General features: G+C 35.9%; 1 protein-coding gene across 1 annotated transcript in view; it reads right to left on the reverse strand.

Moving 5' to 3' along the window:
- Nucleotides 1-21,595, reverse strand: part of Khdrbs2 (KH RNA binding domain containing, signal transduction associated 2) — a 518,703-nt gene that overhangs the window by 340,888 nt on the left and 156,220 nt on the right. Inside the window, exon 3 of the mRNA XM_037200029.1 lies at nucleotides 8,411-8,527. Within this exon, the coding sequence (XP_037055924.1) occupies nucleotides 8,411-8,527 (117 nt within the window). The remainder of the gene's footprint in view (nucleotides 1-8,410; nucleotides 8,528-21,595) is intronic.

Genomic DNA, 21,595 nt, shown 5'->3' on the forward strand with positions numbered 1-21,595 from the left:
AGAAGAAACAGAAGAGATCAACCATAAAAATGACTTTAAGAAGATGATAGAGGCCCTTAAAGAAGAAATAAAACATTCCCTCAATGAGGAAATAAAAACTTTCCTTAGAGAGGAAATGAAAAACTATCTTAAAGAGGAAATAAAAACTTTCCTTAAAGAGGAAATGAAAAACTCTCTTAAAGAGGAAATAAAAACTTCCCTTAAAGAGGAAATGAAAAACTCCATTAAAGAGGATATAAAAAACTCCCTTAAAGAAATGGAAGAAAAAACGAACAAAAAATGGGAAGAAATCAAATCAAGCCAAGAAAAAGCAATTAAATAGATGAAAGAAACATTCCAAGATCTGAAAAATGAATTTGAGACATTAAAGAAAACACATGCTGAGGGAATGCTGGAAATAGAAATCCTGACTAAACGAACAGAAACTACAGAAACAAGCATAACCAACCGATTGCAAGAGATGGAACAGAGAATCTCTGACACTGAAGACACGATAGAGAAAATAGATTCGTCAGTCAAAGAAAATACTAAAGACAAAAAAGTCGTAACACAAAACATCCAGGAAATTTGGGAAACCATGAAAAGACCAAACCTAAGAATAATAGGGATAGAAGAAGGAGAAGAATACCAACTCAAAGGCACAGAAAATATATTCAACAAAATCATAGAAGAAAACTTTCCTAACCTAAAGAAAGAAATACCTATGAAGATACAAGAAGCTTACAGAACACCGAATAGGCTAGATCCAAAAAAAAAGTCCCCTCGCCACATAATAATCAAAACACTAAACACACAGAACAAAGAAAAAATATTAAGAGCCGCAAAGGTAAAAGACCAAGTAACATATAAAGATAAACCCATCAGAATAACACCAAACTACTCAATAGAGACTATGAAAGCGAGAAGATCATGGACAAATCTCATGCAGACACTAAGAGACCACGGATGCCAACCCAGACTATTATACCCAGCAAAACTCTTAATCACCATAGGCGGAGTAAACAAAATATTCCAGGATAAAACCAGATTTAATCAATACCTCTCTACAAACCAAGCCCTACAGAAAGCACTAGAAGGGAAAATTCAACCCAAAGAAGCTAACTACATCCATGAAAAATCAAGCAATAGATAATCCCACACCAACATACACCACAGAAGAAACAAGCTGGTGTAGCTATCCTAATATCTAGAGAAAAAGGATGTTTCAAAAGAGAAGAAGTCTTGTGGCAATGCCTCAGTGGTCGAGGTAACTACCAGAACTCGGAAAAGTTGGTTGAACTTGGGATTGACTGGGAGGCCAAAGATTTAAAAAGCAGAAGATTCTCTCAAGACACAAGTTGTGTGATAATAGTGTGTTTTGTGTGTGTGTGAATGAGAATTTGTAAATGTTGAATTCTAGGCTTTGACAATCATTGTCAGTGCAGATTAAGCTGCAAGTATTTATGTTCTAAAACTTAAATTATAAAGCTAGTTACGTCTTTCTAACAACTAGTTTTAATGTTTATGAGCATATTTTACCTACATGACCTTTTCAGGATGTTGAGAAAGATGCATCACAAGCACAGGCTGGAGGCTGGGGGCTAGATGGTTTTGAGGAAGAGGTCTTGGTGGACTCTTTCATAGAGCAAAGGGAAGCAATGCCTTCTGGGAAATGAGCTAAGTTTTAATCTAGTCTTTAAGATTAGAAGTCAAAAACAAAAATATTAAGGAAAGGCAAACCTAATTGATCTTTGAAGTATTGCTATGTGGAATTGAGTGGGACTTTTGAAGCCTTTCTTCCAGAAAACAAGGACTTGGTTGTCAGGCCTATATTAGGCCTAAACCTTGGTGCCATGTAGTTGTACTTAAATCATTTCAATGGAAAGTGTCTTAGTGATTGGATCTTCTAGTGCAGTTTGGAGTTCTTCCATTTGAAAAATGTGATATTTGCATGGGATTGTTTGAATCTTGTTTTCTAGTTCCTCCCCATCACCACCCTCATAGTCTGAAGGTAGATTTTTCTCTTGATAAAAGAACAAAAAAGGTGAACATCTTGTTTGTAAATAGGTATCTAGTAACTAGTGGTAAACTTGAAATGGTAGAATTCTTTAAAGCCTAATTCTAGGTAGCCTTAAGAAAATGTATCTTAATTATTTTTGAACCCGTATTCACCTTGTTTTTTTCAAATATCTTAAGTTATATTTTCTTTTTCAGAGCTGCTTCTTATTTGGGGCTACTTTTTTTTTTTTTAATTGAGGCGTAATTCATAAAAGGGTATATTGTTTTGATGAGACTTTTTACAACTATGGCTGGATGTCTTTCTTTAGTCTTCCAAGAAAGGCCATTTACTTTTTTAGAGTTACTTTTTAAAGTCATGAGGTCAACAACTTGGACTACTATGCATGTAAGTGCTAATGCAAATTAAAGCCCAAGTTGACCTCCAGCAGCAGTTCATTCTATGTTGACAGTGAGAGAACACTTTGCCTGTTAGGATACTGTTACTCGTGGACTGAAATGCTGAAGAAACCCCTCCCCCTATTTTGTTTTTTGCAAAAATCAAGGTATATTCTAGGGTTTCCTGGTTGACCTCAACAGATAAACTGAGATGATAGTTTTAGTTCAGAAATGATCTGAATGTAGATTTACAGTCTACGTGTACACCTGGCTAAGTGAGATCGCTTTCACAGTTCTGCATGTATCCCATCGGCTCCCCATTAGTCACTGAACTCTTAAAACTGGTATTGTAACATTATCACAATGTTTTGCGCCAATTTTATAAACTTTACAGTACAATATGTGTTCCTTTTCTGAGGCAAACCAAAGGTATATTTCTCAAGGTTCTGGTGCTATCAGCAGCGTTGATGGAGAATTTTTTATACATTTGTAATAGATAGAAATAAACCAGAAAAAAAGAAGAAAAAAAAAGTGGTGGAGGAAAAGGTGAACACTGCAAGAATACTCAAAAGGGCTGAGAGTTGCAAACGCCAAGAATGGCTTTGCATAGTAAATGGAATAGAAGAGCTCTGAACTATAGCTTACTTTTCATGGTTTGGTCTGACAGAATGATTGAATGCTTTTGTACAAAAATCAGAGCCTTAAAAACAAGGATTTGGTGAGATTGTAAAATGGTGTGCCACTTTGGCAAAACAGTTTGGTGGTTGGTCAAAATGCAAAACATTGTTACTCTGTTACTCAACAATTCTACCCTTAGGAATATATCCTCAAACTATTGAAAATGTACACCTATGAAACATGTACATGAAGGTTTACAGCAGTGTGTTGCTAATAGTAAAAAAGTTAAAACAGCCGGGCGTTGGTGGCGCACGCCTTTAATCCCAGCACTCGGGAGGCAGAGCCAGGTGGATCTCTGTGAGTTCGAGGCCAGCCTGGGCTACCAAGTGAGCTCCAGGAAAGGCGCAAAGCTACACAGAGAAACCCTGTCTCAAAAAACCAAAAAAAAAAAAAAAAAAAAAAAAAGTTAAAACAACTCAAATAGCTATCAAATACTGGAGAGAAATAAAATGTGGCTTATTCATACAATAGAATATTATTAAGACATAAAAATGAATGAGAAACTGACAGATTACATGACTTTGGTGAACCTTCATAATTTCATTTGTAGATCTTTCCATTTCTAATTTATAAATACATTTGGGGTTATAAATTATAAATGTACTGCCTCCTGTCAATATTGTATACTTCTATTTGATGATTTCTGTGTCAAACATTATATGGAAATGTTTCCAAATATTTTCTGTATTAAGTGTGAATGAATAGAACAAAATAAATTGCCTGTGATGGAAAAAAAAATAGCAGCCTGTTACAAATAGCTGCAGTAAGTGACCCCAAAGACTATGTAAGCAACTGTCAGTTAAACCTGCAGCTGTGTGGTTGCCCAGAACTGCCCATATGGTTTATGAACAACTTTGACTTTCAAGAACGTTCTAAACTGTCAGCTAATTTTCTTGAGTTGTTTTGATACAAAGCTAATAATATTGCCGATTTTATTTCTTGGGTTTCCCCAAAAATACAACTGTCCTAGTCATTTCCAGTGTGCTGTTTGTCCCCAAATGCCTCCAATATTGTTTCTGTATAGGGTATACTTCAGATATTCTGGGATTTGACCACTGTGGGAAAAAAAGTTGTGGCTAGAAAGGGGTTCATGCTATGGATACTAGCCTGGGTCTTCATGATTTATTTTTTATTTGTTTTGTTGTTTGCTTGTTTTATTTCTTTGCTTAAAGGTTATTAAAATTTAATGATGTACAAAGCAACATTTTTTTTATCACCACTAACAACAAAATAAAACTAAAATATATAACTTGTTGAACCTTCTGACATACTTTTAGAACTGTTTGCTACATTACACAATTAACTTTATAATGATTCTGGAATAAATCTTAAAAATCTAACTTTTGAACCAAAAGGGTTAAAGGTACTGCACAATCTCTGCAAACAAATCTAAGACAACTTGCTATTCTATCTTTCTGCTATCCAAGAAACCCTTTCTTCATTGTTTTTAAGGGAAATGGTAAACAGGTCAGGCTGTATAATTAAGTAACAAGCTTTGTAAAAGCTCGTATTGTTTTTAATATTTTATAAAATGCAATCTTGAATTTACCCTTGAGAACATAGTTATAATAGAATAAATATTTGTGACTTATTCACTTCTTTGTTGATTTAGATAATTAAATATCTCATTTTTTCATAAAATGACATTCAAGTTTAAGATATACATTGAGCATTCTATCAACAGCATATTCAATGCAGAAATACAGTTTGCATGACAATTTCTGTGCAAAGGTAAAGTAGGTGGTTAATTTAAATAATATTCAGTGAAATCACCATATAGGACAAGCATAGAAAGGATACTGAATAAAAAGCTCTGTCTATAAGTACAAAAGGGATGTTCTGTTATACTTCAGTTATTCTTTTAATTAAAAAAAAGCAATTGTGTACTGGTTAATATTTGGTTAACTTGACACAAGTTAAAATCATGCAGAAGAGGGAACTTCAGTTGAGAAAATGTCCCTACCAGACTGGTCTGTGGGAAAGCATTTTCTTGATTAGTGATTAATGTGGGGTAGGAGGGCCTAGCTCACTGTGGGTGGCACCACTCCAGGGCAGGGAGTCATTATTCATAAAAGAAAAGGCAAGCCATGGAAAACAAGTGAGTAAGCAGCATTTCTCTATGCGTTCTGCTTCAGTTCCTGCCTCCAGGTTCCTGTCTTGAGTTCTATAAGAAAGCTGGTTAAGCAAGCAAGGGGTACAAGCCATCAAGCATCTCTCCTATATGGCCTCCACATCAGCTCCTGCCTCCTGTTCCTGTCCTGTTTGAGTTCCTGTCTAGACTTACTTTAATGAAGAACAGTGCTTTAGAACTCAGCAATGTGAAGCAAAATAAACTCTTTACTCATGAAAGTCGCTCTTGGTCATCAAAATCAATCCAAAACAATGTGAAAAACCAGATTTGTAGTTGAATGTTTTTCCTTAGTGACAATAGCATCAAAGCAATACTGATTTTGAAATATATAATGAAGCCTAATTGAGCAAGAGTCAAAAGTAAGTTGACTAAAGTCTGGTTGATCTTTGTTTATCTGTGCACCTGCATACACAAACACCCTCCTCAACACACACACACACACACACACACACACACACACACACACACACAGTTAGTTGCACACACATTGCGCATATGCACACACACTATATCTCAGTTTACAAAATCTCTAAACTTTATAGCAAAGGGGACTAGACAGTCAACAATAACGCTTATATTGAGAAACATGTAGATAATAAAGTAAGTGAAGGGAAGAAGGGAACCTAAAAACCAATCACATGCCCTGGGAGTCATCAAATGAGGAGGAACACACATCCACAGAGACTGGGGTACTGTGAGGAACACAGGAGACACAAGTGCAAAGCAGTTTGCAGTAAGTTTTACAATGTCTGTGGGCTAACAATCTGATGCTACCCAACGCAGAATAAATTCACTAAAATGTGGTTAGCAAACAATGCTACAGTTATGTTCACCGCTACAGTTATTAGAAGGTTAACGATGACAGTACACATTCCCCTTGCTTGGTCTTCTCTTTCTCAATTCTACGTGTTTCACGATTGGTTCTCTGTTCTCCAGCAATCATCTTGATCCATATGTCAAAATACTGTTTTAACTATTACTAGTTTCTTCTCTTTTCCTGTTTTATCTTTATTCTTAAAAGTTTCAAAGTATTGCAGTTCAAACTGCATTCACGTATACATTGTTTGCCCTTTCATCAGAATATAAATTATAAGAGGAAACATTTTTTTAATCTATAAGTTGACCATAATGTGTTTACTAAATATTATTGAAATTAATGCATATATTTAAGCCTGTAAAATGTATACACACAGCTATATATATAGTCATTGGAAAAGTAGATGAGTTTTACTTACACATTTTAAAAAAATCAAATGAAATCAGGTCATGTTACAAGAAGGAAAAATAGTAACAGAGTCTTCAATAACTTCTTGAGAATTTATCTTGATTTTAATCAAATATTTACTGAAGATAAAAGTTTTCAAATCCGTGTCTGTGGTTGTGTTTCATTAGTGTGTCTATTACACTGAAGGTTAAGGCCTAGATTTGAGAAAATGTGTTGTATGATGTAATATTATTATTAAGCACTTTGTTTTATTTAATTTTTTAATTTAATTTTGTAATGAAAACTGAAAACATTACAAACAAAGCCAACTATGTTGAGTCACCAAAAAATTAATTAGAAACAGAATGTTAAGTAATAAGTGACTTTAGTAAGTGAAACCAAATGAAAATTTAATGGAAGCAAATATGTTTCCTATTGCATTTTCAGAGAATTTTGCTGGTACCTAACATTATCCATTGTAGTGCTTCATGAACAAAAAATGCTCAAATATATAGAGATTAAAAATAGGCATCTATCTATTTTAAAAGGCAGGAAGAAATAATATGGAAGTCCCTAATGCACAAAGGCTAATTAGGCCATTTCCATCCTGGAAGAGTTAAGACTTCAATGAGATATACAAATAAATGAGCCAGCCGAGTTGTGAGTGTAAAAGAGATATCAAGATACTGCAGAGTTCAGGAAACTTTCCAAGGGATATATGATGCTTAATCTAATCCTTAATTTTGAAAAGTACACAGTTTATATTATAAAAATTTGACACAGTTAGGGAAAATAGCAAATTCACATATTATGTTCTATATTAAATAATTAAATATTCAATATTAAAGAATATTTGAAAATGAATTGAAATGTATCAACTTCATCTTGTTTTTGAAGAAAATGAAAATTGAATGTGACAAGGGGCAAGTGATTATTTTATAGCTACCTGCTCTCAAATGTTTACCTGGTTTCTTCTAAATGCAGTCAGAGTGACAAGAATGGGAAGCGCTGGCAACAATTTATTCATTTCTGAAATTTTACACAATCATGAGTGTCCAAAATTAATGATCAGTAAAATCGTTAATATTGTAATTTAGAGACATGACTAGTGCACCATTGTAAAAAGTGCCCATTTAGGTGACTTACTCGATATCTAACTACTTACTACAAAAATTATAAAATAATTTATGAGTGATAAATTATTGATCAGTTTAGTGATACTTTTTTTCATTTTAAAATCATTCATTTAAGATCTTACCTTAATAGTTTAAAGATAAAACCTATACACGATTTTCCAAGCATTCTCATGGTTATTTCCCATAGTAGTATAATATATGAAATGATAAAAACATAGTCTGGTCAAACAATGCAACTGTACACATCCCACTGCTTACAAAATAATTTTTCAGGATTCCTTATGAATACATCTCTGTAAATACTGAATTCAAACGCTGGAAAGATGATAGCACTTTATGAATTGGGAAGTTAAGTTGCTCAGATGTGAAATAAAAAACTAACTACTACAAACTTGATGTTTCTTAGCTTATTCCTTGTCTTCGACTCAGGTATTGTGTGATAATATCACTGAAATCTTTTAAGACATAGGAAGGATTTTATTACGTTTTCAGATAAATGTATTAGTTAAGTGGATCAAAGTGAACTAGAGGAGAGAATAAAATCAGAGAACGGATGGGACTAGGGGATAGAAGGAAAAGTGTCTAACTAGGGAATTAGAAACCCTGAGTACTAATCTATAGAAACGTCCCACAGAGGCTTTAAGAAGGGCAGCAACCTGACAACAGCCTACAAAGAGAACTACAAAAGGCAATACAGGAAGTATGTCCTGAGGAGGAGGCAGAGACAATGACTGAAGAAGAGAGAGACATCAGCATGGGTAGCTGTGTGGTCCAGGAAAGCAAAAGACACAGGGAATGGAGAAAGTCATCTCTGTGTACTGTAAACAGCTCCCCCAGTATTTCAGGAGCCTCCCCAGTGTGTTAAGAAGCAACCTCAAAGCTCTGTACCTTTGCTTTATCTCGCATGGATCCTTTGCCCAGGATAGACATCTTAGCACCTGCTTCTTCCTGTAGCCTCTTCAAGGAGTTTCCTCTTGGTCCAAGCAATTTCCCCACAAAATTGAACTAGAAAACAAAACCAACAGAATGTCTGAATTAAGGGAGAGGAAAAGTGTAATTTCTATCAAGTATAACTAATGATTATGGGCGTTTAAACTTTACCATTAAGAAGTAATGAGGCGTACACCCATACATAAGTATATACTTGCACATATGTACACAAAAAACAACTGAAACTACTTCAGATCTGTAATTCAGGAGTGCTTTTAAAAGAATACTGCGTTCTAAAAGAGAGCCAAGATCAATAGTAAGATGAAAATACTATTTGTTCAAATAACCAAATATGTCACTTACATAGAAAAAGAGTGAGAGGATTATACAGGCCTAAAAATGTCTAAATGCTCTTTCTCTTCAGATTATTAAAATAAAAAAACTCCAACAAATCCAAGGACCTTCAAAACTGAAAAGATATTTCAACAGTAACTCCATAACTCCAGCATCATATTTTCAACAAGCATTCCTTAATTGAGTCTTGCTGCATGTTTTACCTATCAATTCAATGTTGTTCTCCTATATATTTGCTACTTCTTAGCATCATCTATTACATGTGCTTATTACATTATCCTGTATATGCAGTTTCAATTCAGTTTTCCTTCATTAAGGGAGTGTTGCACAGCACTATCTTTAGCCCAACAACTGCCATCTTCATATGGTTAGTTGTTCCTACTTACACTAGTTTTGTTAACTGTCGATGCTCCTTCAGAAAAGGTGTATGGAGGGTAAATGGGCAATTGCCTAAGGATCCAGCCTTCCTCCTACTCAGTGGTATTCAAGTCTGCCCTAATCACATGTGGCCTCATGATGTTGGGGAGAAGCTAAAGTACATTGTAAGGAGAAGACTAGAGAGTGGTAGGAGTCCACTTAGCAAGCTATAGGAAAGCTGTTATCCTGGGTGGAGACTTTCAAGCATTACTGCTATGGGGTACCCACACTCCTATCCATAACCCCTTATGCATGGTCAGTGTGTAAGTCCAATAAACTCATCGGTCTCCTAGGGTGAACTCAGGTGAAAGGACAATTCTTACAGCTATTTTAAAATCAATAAATGTACACCATATGATGTGTTCTCACTAACAAAAATTGATCTCTATGCTTGTAGATGATAATAGCCAAAGCTTCTCTATTAGCTGAAGCTTTTGGAGCCAATACTGAGGAATTGTTCAGAGGACTTCCTTTCACAATGAAGGAGCGTTTGAAATTTAAAATGTCAGAAATAATTATGTAATTAGCTACATATGTATTGATGTGCTTCACTTTTGGAAATTTATTTAAAGATATATTCTGAAAATAGTCTATATGAAAGTTCTTTCAATATGACTCTTTCTCGGCTTTCTTATTTATCCAGTTTTTTAAAACAGCAATTGACATTTATCCTATCATGGAAGGCAAACTGTTTCATGGATGTACTTTTTTCTTCATCTTTTCCTTAAGGAAATAATTTACACATAAAAATTAAACCAATCCAACTCAACAGTGTCTTTCATATTAAAACATCGTTTAATATTCTTAGCAATTGAGGTTTTTTTAATATATAAAATAGTGAACAGAACTGTAGTTTCAACATATTAAATATCTTCAAATGTATGTCAAATATTTTGAAGTCACTGAATAATTTCTTTATTCCAGTATCTTGTGATCAATATTATCACATTTTAAATTTTAGAAAAACTATCAAATTATTACATGGAAAATATCTCCAATTCCCACATTTTACTTCATTTGGAAAGCAATAAAACATTATCAATGACAAAAATAACTGCTTATCATGAATCCAGTGCCACATTAAGAAAAAAATATTTTTGAGACTTTTTAACAAAGTAAGCCAAAGCATAATTCACAGTTACGTGAAAATAATGATTGACATTCATACTTGTACATTAGCCAGTTTATCCTCTGAGCTTAAAGTATCCAAGAACACCCTATTTGAGACTTCTAATTTTTTTTTCCTCATGGCTAATGAATAAATATAAGCTGTTCATCAATATTCATGTGAAATAACCCTTTTTAAAAATGTCACATTTACACATGAATTCCGGTAGTGATCTATCCCTTCTCATTCACTGAAGGCACAGGTTCTGGTTCTAGCTGCCTGAGAGGACAGTGTTCTTCAGCAGCACCAGCTGGGAAGCATTCCTAGATTGCAGTCTCTGCTGGACTTCTGCCTTTCTCCTTTGATGTGACACAGCTATGCAGTAGCCATGATTCCTGGTCCTTCCAAACTCCAGTCCTCATACTTGGTAAAGCTTGAACTCTTTTAATGTTTAACCTAGTCCTGGTGTGAAGGTGGATCCCTTACTAGTGAGTAGAAATCCAGAGACCTACTCTTCTATGCTTTGGGAACACAGCACCAAGACAGGCTTTAGCACTCTAACTTTCATTTGTTAGCATTAAAACAAAGCAGTAGAAATAGGGGCGTATATAGCTGGAGTTTTCCTGTGTCTACCTGGCTCCTGCAGCCACTCAGATCCAAGTAAACACACAGAGACTTATATTACTTATAAACTGTATGGCTGTTTCAGGCTTCTTGCTATCTAGTTATTATATCTTAAATTAACCCATTTCTATTAATCTGTAAGTTGCCACGTGGCTTGCGGCTTACTGATACTTTTATATCTTGCTTCCTTTGTGTCTGGCTAGCGACTCCTGACTCAGTCTTCCTGTTCCCAGAATTCTCCTCTCTCTTTGTCCCACCTATACTTCCTGCCTGGCTACTGACCAATCAGCACTTTATTTATTAACCAATCATAGCAACACATTCTCAGCATACAGAGTGATATCCACAGCAGGCCTATGAACAGAGAAAGTGCAAAAATACTATTTCTGTGTCAGTAGAGCTGAAATGACAATTCTAAAATATTGATCTCATCATCTCCAGAGAGTATGGATGAGGAAGAGAAGAAATTAATTTGAATACAGTAGAAGAGTTTAATTGCACAGCATTTAGATGAAGTATTTGTTACATTTCTTTTAGAAACAGACGCTGTGTAGAGCACTGAGGCACAGGTATATGGTCCAGCATCTGGGAAGCTGAAGCTGTAGGATCTCAAGGTAGAGATCACCCTGGGCTCATGAGGGACACCCAATATCAAAATTAATACATGAGTCTTAACGACAATAGCAAAAAGAAAAGGTGGTAAATGAACGAGAATATTTTAGGATTAGCTATTAAATTGCAGAACACTATATTGTCATAAACTAAGTTTTACTCAGTATATGTATTTCTATAAAATCAAAGGTGGAACATGAAACAGTTGCTTATCCCCCTCAATTCGGGAAATGTAGAATAAAAATGGAACTTGCATTTCTAAACATTTCCAGAAACTTACAACTTCACTGAGGGACTGGGGCCTTACACATAAAGTGCTACATAATTAGACCAAATGTGGTCATTGCTATGAAATGAGTACAGATAAAGGCCTGGGAGGAGCCAAAGAAAGAACTGTTTTGACTAAGGGGAAACACTTCCTTCTTTCCTTCCTTTCATTTTCTTATTGAGCAAGGTAAAGGGAGTGATACTAAAAAAAAAAAAAATTAATGGAAAAAGTTTGAGTAATATGCTGTAGAATTTGAGGTCCTGAAAATGTTAGTGCCCAATACAAAATGTTTAGTGTAACTTGCTGAGCAATAACAAGCATGCAAACAGTAGAGTGCCCAATGTGGGATGGAGGGCACAGGAAGAGATATGCAAAGGTGTTGGCAATAAGGCATAGCCAACTACAAGTCTGGGGTGATCTGGTAAGTAGAGGCCTTCATACATTATGTTTGAACAATATAAACATAATAAAATATATTCAGAGCAGACACGAAAGAGTAATTTACTATTAGCAAAATACTTGAATATAGAACTAAGTAGTTGAGGACATTTTTAAAGATGGTTGCACTGAAAACAGAAATCTAGGAGTCCTAGTAGCCATGCACATTGAGAAATGTAAGATGTTTAGTAATATATGCCCGTTCCTAGGTAGAAGGACAATTTAACTTACTTAACACAAACAGAAAGGAGTAAAGAAGTGAGTCTTGGAGAGAGCTTAGAGAAACACTAATATTTAGAAAGAAAAAATAAGGAGGAAAGGCAAGAGAGTGATGTTTTTGTTGTTCCTTTGTTTTTCTCTTGGAAGAATAACATTGGGAAAACAAAAGGAACATCTTTGACACATTGATTACATTACAACTATTGATCAGGTGTAAGGCTTGTGAGCTCCTGGAATATGTGACTGGAACCACCAGGAGGCCCTGGGGACAGAAAGATTCCTGCTGAGCTGTGACTGCTTCAAAGTCACACCAGGGGTGGGAGAGGAAGGTGTCAGAAGATGCTCTGGGGCTAAGTGCTGCTTCAGGAGCAACTCTGTGTTGTTTCTCCTGTGTTGCAACATCAAGACATCAAAGCCTTCTCCTGGGTAGTCTTTGCTTATACATTTTCAGTGATGTATATTGAGTTCAGAAGACAAAGGCAGAAGCTGCAGAGAAAAGAGGTGGAACAGAGGGAGAGCAGGACTAGGTCTGGGGGTGTGGGGTGTCTCTGCTTAACAGCTGAATAAGTGTGACTGTCTGAGAGCTGAAAAACACCAGATCCCTGTCCCTGTGCACCCAAGCAGACCTGCTTGCCCTTGATACTTGGTTTATTCTCTGGGTCTGGCTTCCAAGAGCAGTGAGGACAACCACTCCCTGACAGCCAAATGTCCTACAGTAGACAGCTTGCATGCTGCTGATCTTGTCTGCCTGCTGGGATCTGTAGGCAGCAGAGAACTGAGCTCCAATGATGCTGGCCACCTCTAGTACTTTAGATGCTGACAGGCACAGCAGGTGCTGTAGCTGATGCCCTGACTATATATTACAGTCCAGATACAGGCAGGTACCCTGAGTCATCTTGAAGCATTCAGTGAACTGTGTAAGAGGTCAGCCACCTGACAACAAAAGATTCAGCTGCATAGTTTCAGGGCTTGCAGGCAGGCCGAAGCAGAAGTAGTCAAGAGAAAGCAAAGAGTTGATAAAAGGCTGAAATAACTCAGCAAGAGAACAGGCAAATTCTGGTCACTAGAGTTCCGGAATGTTTTCTTCAGCACCAAGTGCCTCAGGACCCAGGCTGACACCAAAGCCATGCACAAGGTCTAGCTACTGGCTACTGTTGAACAGTAAGGGAAAGATGAGCTGCTGGAGACTAGCCTTTGAATAAGTTCTCCTTGCCTACCCTTCAGACAGTAAGTTCTGTTCAAATAAAAAAAAAATTAAGGTTGTTATTGATAAACTAAAAGTGACCCAGAGGAGAATGTAAGAGTCTTTTAAAACACTATCTTCCTAACATGGCATTGCTATGGACTCATGAACTCCTGTGTTTACATGCATAAGACAGGAACAAGCTGTACATATGCAAGAACACATGCAGGTGTGCAAGCATGCATGGGGAGGCTAAAGGTTCGCATCAGGTATCTTTTTCAACTATTCTTGACAATTCAGTGAGATGAATCTTTCACTAAATCTGGAGTTCACCAAATTAGTTAGGTTGGCTAACCAACAAACTCCATGTGTCTTCCTGCCTGCCTCCTAGGCACTATGATTATAGATGCACAAAGTCATACCTGCTGTTGTCAGGATGCTGGGGATCAACGCAGGTCTTCACACTTGCACAGTGAACAATGTACTGACTGAGTGTCATTACATGGTGCTGGAATAGTTTTTGAACATCTAGTAAAGCTCAACAGACAGGTAACCAGCGTCGGAGAATTTTCAATGTTGTTGTAGTCTTGTAATTAAAACTTGTACCTGTGCCTGTTATGCATACTTTCAGGTGTTTTATTTCTTTTTTAGTCCATTGTGAGAACCTGTGCCCTTTTCACAATCTTCCCCTTGCATCTTAGGTACTTGATTTGTGAGCAGACAGGTGCACACAATAGTACATTATAATATTTTAATAAGATTGGAAATGATGCCTCCATGTATGTTACGAAGTTCAGTCATCTCATCTCCTTTTATTCATAGTCTAAGAACTTTCCAGGTTTGATGAACTTTGTAAAGAACCAGTTTTGACTTTGAGTTTTTTCATAATGATTTATTATTTTATTTTCCAGTTTTTAACAGAACTTTACTTTAGTTGTTTTAATTTGCCCTCCTAGGTCACACATTAATAATTTGAAGCATTCTTCTTTTCTAAAGCATAGAAGGTACCCATCACAGAAAGGCATGTCTGACCTGTTACTTCCCATCTATTGACCTTCTGGTGCTGTCCTGTTTTACTGCAAGCATGTATCTATCAGGTTTTCTTAGCTGTTCTCTAACAATATCTCCATTATTTTTAAATATTACTAGTCATGTGCTTACCTATCCCAATAACATTTATATATGCTAGATCGAGCTAAGTTCTATGTGAAGTGGTCAGGACATTTGGTTTTCTGCCTACATGTATGAGATCAAAGTCCTTAAAAATGAGACCTACAGGAGCACACTCATCCTGTAGACCACGTAAGGACAAAACAAGGTTCTATCTATTAAGTATATGGCAAGCCCTCACTAGACATCAAGGTGATGATATCTTGATCTTGGAGTCCCATGAAACTAGACCTGTGAAAAAATAAATTCAGTGGTGTTTACAACCACCTTCTCTACAATACTGTTGTAGAGACACTTAAATAGAATAAGATATCCTTGGACACCATATGGGAATGGGAATGCAGACTTTGCTAGCAGTTGAGGGCAGAGGAAGTCAACACATATGAGTGAAATCATTCTTTACTTTTTTTTTTTTTGAGTTTTATAGGTAACATACAGAATAGTAAGATTTTGGCACTCTCATGTAAGGAGCAGCAGGGCAGTGGTCTCTAGATTTTGCTAGATCAGTGACCCTGTTGTGGGATGTGCAGAATGGTCTTGATGAAGGTGTTCCCTGAGATATCATTTTGGCTAAAAGGTCAGTTTTAGATGACACAATTAAGTGATTTGACACCATTGAGTAAGTATGAGGGATTTTTAAAATATGTAATGAAGACTTAGATTTAGTACATTCAAAACTGCATTCCCAAGGCTTCATGTAGTCACCAGGAAAATCAGAAGAGTAGAGACTCCACAATATTTCAAATGGACAAATAAACAATACAACTTTAGCAAAAAAAAACAACTGCTACAAATTTTCAGGAATTAGAAGTTATAGAATTCATCACAACAGCATACAATTTTATTTTGTAACCAGCTTATTTGGAAAAAAGAAAAAAAAGGAAACATCCTGAAGAGCAGGAACTCTAGAGGTCAAAATGCTATCTATCGATCATACTGGTCTAACCAAGGGTAAATATATACATACACACACACACACACACACACATATATGTATATATTATATTAGACATATAATATATATTTAGAAATATATATTTATTTATAAATAATATATATGTAAATTGCCTGTCAGGACCTAGAGAGGAAAGTTACTGTTCTCTCACCAGGCTTGGGGCAGTTTTCAGGAAAAAATTGAAGTCAGGAGCTCCTGGCTAGCTGGACTTATGTGCATATCTGTAACCTTGTTCCAGTCACCAGTGCACACAACTCTTGTTCTTCTGAATGAGGTAAATTTCCCAGTTTTGAATCGATGATTGTCATTCTTCACCCTCCCCTTCTGTCATGTATCTCTACTATCACTCAGCCCCCAAAGGCAGCCTCCTTACATAGGGTCTTCCCCGTAGCCAGACCATTCTCCCAATCCGGGCTAAGTCTACCTGACATTTGCTTGCTGCTGGTCCTTGGAAGACAATAGTCAAAGGCATCTTTTGTTGCTTAATTGCACTGCTAATGGACATGAATAACGGTTTAACTTGTTAACTTCAATCTCATCCTGTCCTAATTAACACCATCCATATCTAGAAACTGGTATCACTCTATAATCAAAATGAAATAAGGAGTGAACTAATGAATGAATGGAATAGGAGAAGTGTCATATCACCCGGAGTATGAGATAGTGGAACAAGGAGAATTTATCAGAACTATATGGTGTCAATAGGCATATTGTCACCTCTGAAGAGAAGGTTATGAAATACATAGAGACTGGCAGTACTATCTTCCTAAGCACTTCATCAAGGAAACGAGAGGTATGCAAGCATTCATTTGCACATGCATAAGTAGCATTATTGCATGGAATTTATATTTCCAGCAATGGCTCAATAAATACCACCCACTAAGAACACTTGCATGGCACCCTGCTTATAAAATCAGTTTCAACTTTACCAAGATTATGTTAAATTTTAATGAGTATGAATGGCCAAAATGTGGATTTTTTATGACTAAAAAAACTTTGCAATTTCTAACTGTACTTTAGAATCCTTTGATTATCACATGTAAATAATGTTGACATTATAAAAGAAATTTTATGTGTATGATTTCTTTTGTTTTATCAAGTTCTTAGAAATTTATCATAAGTATACAGTTTTATTAGGGAATTACATTACTATTAAATATGCAAAGCAGAATTATTTAAATTATCACATTCATAATGTATATGAATTGCTTTTTTTCTTCTAGGTAGATAAAGAATAGTTATGCCCATTTCCTCCAAAATGTATATAAAATTGCTAAGTATTTGACATCTAAAAGAAAATATCTTAATTTATACTTTACTCTGTATTAGAAGAACAAAGAAAAAGACTACTTTGCAATTATGCCTAGAAACCATGACAGGCATTGAAGGAAAAACTTAATTCATGAAAGTGTGCATAAAATGCAGTCATTATTCTACACCTAAGATCAAATATTCTTAAGAAATTGTGCCACAGAAAGTACATTTAAAGTACTTTAGTTTCAACTTCTGTGGTGTTAAAAGGTTTTAAAGTGCTTTAATGCAAAATGGCAAATGACATGCTTTAGAGAAAAATCAATATTTTTTGCATTTGGTACTAAAAGGGAACACTTCTGTGTGTCATTGTTGGGAGATTTGCTGTTACAGAGGAAACTAACTATATTTTTAAACAATTTCTTCAAAGTTTTAATCATAATCATACTTCACCATAGGCAAACTGCATCCTAAGTAACTGGTAAAGAATGATATTAGTACAAAGCCTTCCTTTTAGTATAACATCCAATATCTAAAATATTCCTTTAAGTTATAAACAAACATGAGTTCACCATGATCCTTAATTGTCTGTCCACTGTTTTTCAAGTAGGTCTTGAGTTTCTCAGTTCATTCATTTCATCATGTTTTGAATAACATATTATGACATCTTATTTCTCTTACTTTAAGAAAACAGCACCTTTTCCCCAGGTGGATACACTGTTATTTGTAGATTAATACATGTACCATGATTTTCCAATACAGCTCCTAAAAATGGTTGGTTTTATTTAAATTTATATTACAAAATGTGAACCAGAAGACATGTGGGGCAACACCTACATATCTAGTCTTGATGTTTAGACTGAGGTCATAGATCAGCATCTGTCAAACTGAGGAAATTTTCTGCTGCACAAACTTCTAAGACATTGAATTCTATATACAAAGTTCGTAGGGACAAAAACTACAACATACGAGGGTCTTAATGGTATTGTATTTAAGTAGTGAAGAGCAAACAAAAGAAAAGGTAATTTTACTAACCAAATGTGTAAATATAATCCAATTTATTTCAAATATCTGTTACTATTTATTCTCATCCTGTGCACATTCATTTTAGTTTGTTTTCTATTGCTGTGATAAAACACTGCAAAAAAAAAAAAAGAGTATATCCAGGCTTACAGTTCCAGGAAGTTAAAGTCCATGATGCCAGTGCAACGTAGCTGAAAGAGCAAGCTGAACGCTCACATCTTGAACCTAAACTAGGAAGCCTAGATAGTGAGCTTAGAATGGAGTGAAGCCTTGATTCCTCATAGCCCACTGACAGTGGTGTATTTCCTCAAGCAAGGTCACATCTTCCAAGTCTTCAAATCGCACCCCAACTGTGGACCAAATCTTCAAATAGCATCCACAACTGAGGACCAAATCTTCAAAGAGCACCCACCACTGGAACTGTCTTCAAAGCACCCCCAAATCGCATCCCCAACAGAGGACCAACTGCTCAAACATCACCCCCAATGGGGCACCAAGTCTTCAAATGCCTGTGATGGTGGAGTACATCTCATTCAAAGCACACCCCAGGGAACTTCAAAAAAACCAGAATTAGCATCACAAAAATAATTATGATAAATCCATATTGACCCCATAATATCTATGCAAGAAAAGATGAGGTAGAAAAAAAATTACTGCAAATTATCACATATACGAAACCCACATATCAGGAAGATGTTCATAACTAAATGCTAATAATACAAAACTTTGAAAAGATACTACTGAGAATGAAACTCCACAATATAGATTAAAATTATTGTTTATGGACACATGAATATGGTGGTTCTGGCAGAGTTTCTGAGATATGAGCCCATTTCACTAAGATCATTCTTGTGAGCAAATCTAAATGAGAGGCAATGTATTATAAAGTACACAAGATTAGAATGGGAAGTGTGTATTTTAAAATAAAATGAGCATTGGGATATAAGAGAACTTGAAATGAATTTCTAATAGCTATTTAAATAAGGATTTTCAACTATTGTAGTAACATGTTGGAAGCAACATTTTATAAAGCAGCCATCTTCAAAATAAGCCAATATACTTGACATGGGATAGAGGTATATAATGTACCAAGAACAACACTTCATGTTTCATATTCATTGCCCCCTTGATAGCCCAAACTACCAAGAACATACTATCTTGTTGACATGGAGGAGAAGCTAACCAATATGTTCTAGGTATAGCATGAATTCTAATTGGTCTTAATAATAAAAACCTTGAGTCAGATATTGGGGTAAATGCTGAAAAATCAGAGAAGCAAAGGAGCAGCCAATGTTACCTCTTACCTCCATGACTCCTTAGACCAAAAAGGGACTGAGTTCCTGTCTCTGCCTGCCTTATGTTTGTTTCTCCACCCAGGCATAGCACTTCCTGTCTCCTGTCTGTACAGACTTCCAGACCTCTATGGTTAACTTATAGCTAGTTCCACTAGCTCTGATCTTCAGGCAAGCTTTATTTGTTAGAGGACAAACAAAATATCACCGCATTTCCCCGTTTTTGTCTAAAATAAAAAAGGTTATAACTAATATAAGAAAAACTATATATAATAATTACAATAACTGCATACAATATATACAGGCAATAAAAACATCAATAATGTTCTGGTCCATAAACATTTGACAAATTCAGAGAAAATACTCCATTAATTTTACATATTTTACATTAGTGTGGATTTTGGTTTATTGACACAAATTTAAAGTTAATTTTATTACACTGTATGTATATTTCTACTCTTGTTTAGTATATTATGTTTATGCAGCTCATTTAAAAATGTAATATATATTTAAGAAGTATAGGTTAATAGTCATCTATAATAGTTAAACTTATTATCATGCTACATTTTCAAGATAGTACAGAGATATATTTCAGATAGATAAGCAATCTTCATGTAGATCTCAGCCATTTCTCCATCATTGGGTGATCCTCGTGTCTTTCTTGGGGTCCTGTTTTCCAGGTAGCCTCCCTGGTGATGTGAGTAGCAGTCCAATCATCCTTGTCCCACCTCTAGTATCCTCCTATGAGTGAGTACATACCATATTTGTCTTTCTGAGTCTGGGTTACCTCACTCAGGATGATTTTTTCCAGATCTACCCATTTGCCTGCAAACCTCACAATGTCATTGTTTTTCTCTGCTGAGTAGTATTCCATTGTGTATATGTGCCATAATTTATTTATCCATTCTTCAGTTGAAGGGAATCTAGGTTGTTTCCAGGTTTTGGCTATTACAAACAATGCTGATATGAACATAGCTGAGCAAGTGCTCTTGTGGTATGATTGAGCATTTCTTGGGTATATGCCCAAGAGTGGTATAGCTGGATCTTGGGGGAGATTGATTCCCAATTTTCTAAGAAAGCGCCATATTGATTTCCAAAGTGGTTGTACAAGCTTGCATTCCCACCAGCAGTGGAGGAGAGTTCCCCTAGTTCCACATCCTCTCCAGCATAAAGTGTCTTCAGTGTTTTTGATCTTAGCCATTCTGACAGGCATAAGGTGGTATCTCAGAGTTGTTTTGATTTGCATTTCCCTGATGATTAGGGATGTTGAGCAATCCCTTAAATGTCTTTCAGCCATTTGAGTTTCCTCTGTTGAGAATTCTCTGTTTAGTTCTATAGCCCATTTCTTAATTGGACTGTTGGTCATTTTGATGTCTAATTTCTTGAGTTCCTTATATATTCTGTATATCAGTCCTCTGTCAGATGTGGGGTTGGTGAAGATCTTTTCCCATTCTCTAGGGTGTCGCTTTGCCTTGTTGACCATATCCTTTGCTCTACAAAAGCTTCTCAGTTTCAAGAGGTGCCATTGATTGGTTGTTTCTCTCACTGTCTGTGCTACTGGTGTTATATTTAGGAAGTGATTTCCTATGCCAATGCGTTCAAGACTATTTCCTACTTCCTCTTCTAGCAGGTTCAGAGTAGCTGGATTTATGTTGAGGTCCTTGATCCACTTGGACTTAAGTTTTGTGCACTGTGACAGATATGGATCTATTTGCAGCCTTCTAACACAGCAAAGACCTATAGAATATGACATTTAAAATGTTGTAAGAACTTAGACTTTTCTCAACAGTGAGACACATTTGCTCCTGGCATCACCAATTACTTCAAAGAGGAGGATGGGCATCAAAGGAACTTCATATGGAGTTTGTTTTCTTTATGGCAAAAGATAGCTATGTTGGCAAAAAAGTGTCCTTGCCTCAATTGCTAACAGTATGCTGTCCAAATTGGAAAAGCAGGACACAAAAGAAAAGTGACTGTAGAACTTTGCCAAGAAAAAGTGAGACAGTCCTTCAAATATTCTGCTTCACAGATAAGTCTGTCAGATATGCTAGGCTTATAGGATGAAGATGGATGCCCCAGTGTTGCACAGAAACTTTGGATGACTGTAGAGACAGCTTGAGGTCCCTGTCATTAGATAGCTTTTCACCTTTCTGGGGTCTTTGATAGAGTTGAAGACTAGACAATTATAGTTTTCTTTAGTTATAATAAAAGATAAACTAGACACAAAAC

Source organism: Peromyscus leucopus, chromosome 16_21 (assembly GCF_004664715.2).
Source record: "Peromyscus leucopus breed LL Stock chromosome 16_21, UCI_PerLeu_2.1, whole genome shotgun sequence".
NCBI classification, from domain to species: Eukaryota; Metazoa; Chordata; class Mammalia; order Rodentia; family Cricetidae; genus Peromyscus; species Peromyscus leucopus.